Genomic DNA, 6,538 nt, shown 5'->3' on the forward strand with positions numbered 1-6,538 from the left:
TATAATTCAAAAATTATGACACATTCAATCATAAAAAACAAATCCTGACCTTTTCCTGTGGCAATTAAGCACTATGCATCAGCCAACACCACTTCACTGCAACGCCCTCGACACGTTAACCCCCACGAACCCCCATGCCTGTCACAACACTCACAAGGACCAAAATACAAACTCTAGCCGTAAACCAGCCACTAACGAATCGTTGTCAGCGTCCACAACAACAACTGCTTCAAACCGCCTTAGGGCGACAACCTCACGCTGACACTTGAGAATGGGAACAAACAGAGAGTAGGGAATGGAAGAGCGCCACCCAACAACGAACCTCCGTCAGCGTCCACACCACTAAACTCGTGCCGTCAAACCGCAACGTCAAACCGGCTGATCGCCACAAAAGTCGTGACCCTAAGGCAAGGAATGAGTTCGACGAATAGGAAGGAGAGAGTTCTACTTTTGGGAAATTTGAGGAATAAATACTCAAATTTCGAACTTAAAGCATCACAGACATTACCGAAGACCTAGAGCAGTTGGTATTTCATGTCACCAATACATGATCGAAGGCCTGCATACAGTTAGTAATAAGCCTTCGGTAATACATGCTTTTATTATAGTGTTAGAGAAAAAGTATATATTTTTAAATTATTTTTACCTCTACTCATAAATGATACAAAACTAGGTTAAACTACTGGGTATGAGATTACTTTTGGATGAAATTTATTCAATATAGAATAAATAAATTGTTATGTAAAGGAAATTGAAACCAAATTTTCACATATTATTTAAATGCAGATTGAGAATTTATATCAAAGTTATAACTATTCTGTTTAAGTGCAACTTCTATCCTAAAACATGATATGAGATTTCAAACGTGAAGTCAAATGTACCCAGTTAGCAGGTGTACGTGATGTATCAAATAAAGAAAAAATGCAGCAGCAATAGGTGATTTGAATGTGTAGAGGGCAGTGGTGACATATATATATACCAGGGAGAAATAGAAAGAAAAGAATGCCTCAAATCCGAAAACAACCACATAAGTTGCACATGGCGCCAATCTAATGTTTCAGTAGTACTATGTGTGTGTCATATACATATGGGGAAACATTCTCACGCTCACTGACAGACAGTGACTCTTGGATCAAGCACGGTCCAACGTCTCATGTTTCTTTTTTCTTTCGTTTTTATAGCGCCGATCTTTGGATACAGACCTTTGTCTGTGGGTCCCAAATCCTTGACTCATAGTCAAATCAATCCATTAACTAAATTCTCTCACTTGCATTCTTTATCATACCAACCTTATTTATATTTGTATCAGTAAAAATGAAACTTTTGAATTGCTTGAACGAGGTAGCTGGGAGAAAAAATTGTAAGAAGTTTGGACAAAAATCTGTCATGATCAACAAATCTAATAAAATTTCTTAAACATGGTAAACAAAAAGTAAAATATAATTATACCAACAGAGTTACGAGTACATACCCACCGCACGCAACACAACCTTATTCCCTCTCACGTTCCCTCCTTTCAATTTTATAAAACACAAAAAGCAACTCCTTTTGTCACAACAACAAATTCCCATCATACTTACCACTCTCACTCTGTCTTTCTTTCTTTCCTCTCTCTCCTCTACACATTAATCTGTATCTCTCTGCATTATCTTTGCAGGCCTCTCTCTTCCGAGACCTGTGTGTTCTCAATGGAGAAAAACTATGTTCAGCTTTTGCCTCGTCTCACTGTGACACTTCTAGTGATCACTGTTTTGTTTCCTGTGACTGAATGTTCGGCAGTTTCCTCCATCAAGACTGATGCGCAGGCTCTTCTGATGTTCAAAAGGATGATTCAGAAGGATCAAAGTGGAGTTTTGTCAGGGTGGAAGCTCAATAAGAATCCATGCAGCTGGTATGGAGTCTCTTGCACCCTTGGAAGAGTTACTCAGCTTGATATTAGTGGAAATAATGACCTTGCTGGGACAATATCTCTTGACCCTTTGTCTTCTTTAGATATGTTATCTGTTCTCAAACTGTCTTTGAATTTATTTTCTGTAAATTCTACCTCTTTGCTTCAGCTCCCTTATGGTTTGACACAGCTTGATCTATCCTTTGGAGGAGTTACAGGCCCTGTCCCTGAGAACCTTTTCTCCAAGTGTCCGAATCTTGTTGTTGTTAATCTTTCGTACAACAATTTAACAGGCCCTATTCCTGAAAATTTCTTACAAAATTCTGATAAACTGCAGACCCTTGACCTCTCTTCCAACAACCTGTCAGGGTCTATTTTTGGCCTTAAAATGGATTGCATTTCCTTGTTGCAACTTGATCTATCTGGAAACCGCTTGTCAGACTCCATTCCACTCTCTTTGACAAACTGTACCAGCCTTCAAAGTTTGAATTTAGCTAACAATATGATTTCTGGGGGAATTCCCAAAGGTTTGGGTCAGCTAAACAAACTACAGACTCTGGATCTTTCCCACAACCAACTCACAGGCTGGATCCCTTCTGAGCTGGGAAACGCTTGTGCTTCCCTTTTAGAGGTTAAACTTTCTTTCAACAACATCTCCGGGTCAATCCCATCTGGTTTCTCCTCATGCACTTTGCTTCAACATCTTGACATTGCTAACAACAACCTGTCGGGACAGTTAGCAGATTCAATCTTTCAGAACCTCGGATCATTGCAGGAACTGTGGCTGGGGAATAATGCTATCAGTGGTCAGTTTCCATCTTCATTATCTTCCTGCAAAAAGTTGAAGATTGCGGACTTCAGCTCAAACAAAATTTATGGATCTATCCCCAGGGATTTATGTCCTGGGGCAGCCTCACTTGAGGAGCTGAGAATGCCAGATAATCTTATTACGGGTGAAATTCCAGCTGAACTGTCAAAGTGCTCACAGCTGAAGACACTTGATTTTAGTCTGAACTATCTCAATGGTACAATTCCAGAGGAGCTTGGACAACTTGAAAATCTTGAGCAGCTAATTGCATGGTTCAATGGCTTGGAAGGAAAAATTCCTTCAAAACTGGGCCAGTGCAAGAATCTTAAGGATCTCATACTGAATAACAATCATCTCACTGGTGGAATTCCCATTGAGTTATTCAATTGCAGCAATCTGGAATGGATATCACTGACAAGCAATGAGCTTAGTGGTGAAATACCGCGTGAGTTTGGTCTCTTGACAAGGTTAGCAGTTCTGCAGCTTGGAAACAACAGCTTGACTGGCGAGATACCAGCAGAGCTAGCGAATTGCAGCAGTTTGGTGTGGTTGGACTTGAACAGCAACAAGCTCACTGGAGAGATCCCTTCAAGACTTGGAAGACAGCTAGGAGCAAAATCCTTGTTTGGGATCCTTTCAGGGAACACTTTGGTGTTTGTAAGAAATGTTGGAAACTCATGCAAAGGAGTAGGAGGTTTGCTAGAATTCTCTGGTATTCGACCTGAAAGGCTCTTGCAGGTTCCAACATTGAGGACTTGTGACTTCACAAGACTCTATTCTGGTCCTGTCCTCAGCTTGTTCACCAAGTACCAGACTCTGGAGTATCTTGATCTTTCATATAACGAGCTTCGCGGAAAAATCCCAGATGAATTCGGAGACATGGTGGCTTTACAAGTTCTTGAGTTATCTCACAATCAGCTATCTGGAGAAATCCCTTCAACGCTTGGCCAACTAAAAAATTTGGGTGTGTTCGATGCATCACACAACAGATTGCAAGGACATATTCCAGACTCATTCTCAAACCTCTCATTCTTGGTTCAAATTGATCTATCTAACAACGAGTTAACAGGGCAAATTCCCTCTAGGGGACAACTGAGTACACTTCCGGCTTCCCAGTATGCAAATAACCCTGGCCTTTGTGGTGTACCATTGCCTGACTGCAAGAGCGACAATAGCCAACCCACAACAAATCCAACTGATGATGCTGGCAAAGGGGGCCATAAAACAGCAACTGCAACATGGGCAAACAGCATTGTCATGGGAACTCTCATATCTGTTGCTTCTGTATGTATTTTAATCGTGTGGGCAATTGCAATGCGCGCAAGGAGAAAGGAGGCCGAAGAAGTCAAGATGCTCAATAGCTTACAAGCATGCCATGCTGCTACAACATGGAAAATCGACAAAGAGAAAGAGCCACTAAGCATCAATGTTGCAACATTTCAGAGGCAGCTGAGGAAACTCAAATTTTCCCAGTTGATTGAAGCAACTAATGGGTTCTCGGCAGAAAGCCTCATTGGGTGTGGAGGTTTTGGCGAAGTGTTCAAGGCCACACTGAAAGACGGGTCAAGTGTGGCCATAAAGAAGCTGATTCGACTGAGCTGCCAGGGTGATCGAGAATTCATGGCAGAGATGGAAACCTTGGGGAAGATCAAGCACAGAAATCTGGTTCCTCTGTTAGGATACTGCAAAGTGGGGGAAGAGAGGCTCCTTGTGTACGAATACATGGAATATGGAAGCCTAGAGGAGATGCTTCATGGGAGAATAAAGACGCGTGATCGGCGCATTTTGACATGGGAAGAAAGGAAAAAGATTGCAAGAGGTGCAGCTAAAGGGCTTTGTTTCCTGCACCACAATTGCATCCCTCACATAATACACAGAGATATGAAGTCAAGCAATGTGCTACTTGACCATGAAATGGAGTCGAGAGTCTCAGATTTTGGAATGGCGAGACTTATAAGTGCCCTTGATACACATCTTAGTGTGAGCACACTGGCAGGAACACCTGGATATGTTCCACCAGAGTACTACCAGAGTTTCAGGTGCACTGCTAAGGGAGATGTGTACTCATTTGGAGTTGTGATGTTAGAACTGCTTAGTGGTAAACGCCCTACTGACAAGGAGGACTTTGGGGACACCAACTTGGTTGGGTGGGCAAAGATGAAGGTCCGTGAAGGGAAGCAAATGGAAGTAATTGACTCGGACTTGCTTTTGGCCACTCAAGGAACTGATGAGGCAGAAGCCAAAGAAGTGAAAGAGATGATAAGATATTTAGAGATTACTTTGCAGTGTGTTGATGACTTGCCTTCAAGAAGGCCAAACATGTTGCAGGTAGTGGCTATGCTCAGAGAGCTTATGCCTGGATCAACTGATGGAAGCAGCAACAGTGCTTGAATCACGTTATTGTCCATAGTTATGACAGAAGAACGAATGAATGAAGATATGAAATGAGGCTTGCAAGATTTTCTCTGGATCTGTTATTACTGAGTTTATTGTGCTTAGTTACTCAATTTCTTTGTTCATTTGTTGTGTTTATTTAGTATTTATTGTCAGTGTTACTGTGTAACTCCACCCAATTATAACATTTCGGTAATAGCATATGAAAACAGAACCAATAGACGCGTTAAATTCATTATGCCGGTCTGATACAATCAACTGAGGCAATTCCTCAAACACAAAAGCTGAAATTGTTTTCATGCATCGTTTACTGGGTGAGATGACATGAAACAATAAACACTAAGATCCAAACTTTCATTGTTAGAACTAACTCAGTAACGTCGTCACCATTTTTCTATTTAAGATCTAGTCGCCCTATCTTTTAAGATTAATAATTTTATAAGTACTTTAAAAATGTAACGAAATTGATAAAGTATCATATTGTTGTAATTATTTTTCAAAAGATTAGTTGTTAGTACGAGAATTTTCACGTTTAACAAGTTTTCCAACAATTAATCAGGTTTTGTGTTTTAACTAATGAAAACGATAATTCTAAGAGTTAAAAAATGGGGCCTACTTTAAACCTGAAAACTTTCTCCATAATAAATTAATTATAATATACACCCTATTTTCTTTTATATCTTCACATTAGTTTTTTTTATTTTCTTAAACACAACTTTTGTCATGACACTTGTCGACTGTATATGAGTGTCATACGATAATATTAGTATAATATGTATAATAGGTCATTACGAAGTTTCATTGTTAATTTTGTTTAATTTAATATCAATTTTCGTTAATTTTGTTTAATTCAATTCCAATTTTGTCTTTCTCCAAATGAAAATCAAATTTAATTTTTATATACATATTATACTAAAAATTTTATTAAAATTCACATTGTCATCAAATATTTTTTTTATTATTTTAAACAAACTCTAACTAAATATTATTGGAAAAGAAATTCTTAGGGTAGGTTTAAAATTAGGACGAAAATCCTTCATTATTTTTAAAATTAAAATAAATTTTTTTCATTATTTTAAAAATTAGAAGGAAATTTTTTATTACTTTTAAATCAATTGTTCATTATTTATAATTATTAGATTTATTGATTTTTGCTACATGAAAATAGGACAAAAGTTTATTTAAAAATATATAACTTTAAAAATAATGAAGAATTTTTCATCTAATTTTAAAAATTATGATAGATTTTCTTTCTAATTTTAAAAAATTTTCTTTCTAATTTTTAAAATAATGAAAAATTATCCCACTAATTTTAAACCAACTTTAATATTTTTCTTCCAACAATATACTTATAATTGATATAAACTAATAAAAGAAATATTTAATAAAAATATAAATTTTAATAAAATTTGCAGTACAACATTTATATAAAAATTAGATTTGATCTA

The 6,538-nt window shown here is 37.8% G+C and overlaps 1 protein-coding gene across 1 annotated transcript; it reads left to right on the forward strand.

The window, feature by feature from the left end:
* Positions 1–1,557: 1,557 nt before the first annotated feature.
* Positions 1,558–5,308, forward strand: BRL2 (BRI1-like 2). Its single transcript, XM_047299947.2, has one exon. It carries the CDS (start codon positions 1,689–1,691, stop codon positions 5,085–5,087), a length of 3,399 nt encoding a protein of 1,132 aa, XP_047155903.2. The 5' UTR covers positions 1,558–1,688; the 3' UTR covers positions 5,088–5,308.
* The last annotated feature ends 1,230 nt before the right edge of the window (positions 5,309–6,538 follow it).

Source organism: Vigna umbellata, chromosome 1 (genome assembly GCF_029865625.1).
Source record: "Vigna umbellata cultivar VRB3 chromosome 1, Vumbellata_1.0, whole genome shotgun sequence".
Classification (NCBI taxonomy): Eukaryota; Viridiplantae; Streptophyta; class Magnoliopsida; order Fabales; family Fabaceae; genus Vigna; species Vigna umbellata.

Excerpts from the sequence above, each read along its gene's own strand:
- BRL2 (XM_047299947.2), top strand. The coding sequence starts at position 1,689 with ATGGAGAAAAACTATGTTCAGCTTTTGCCTCGTCTCACTGTGACACTT.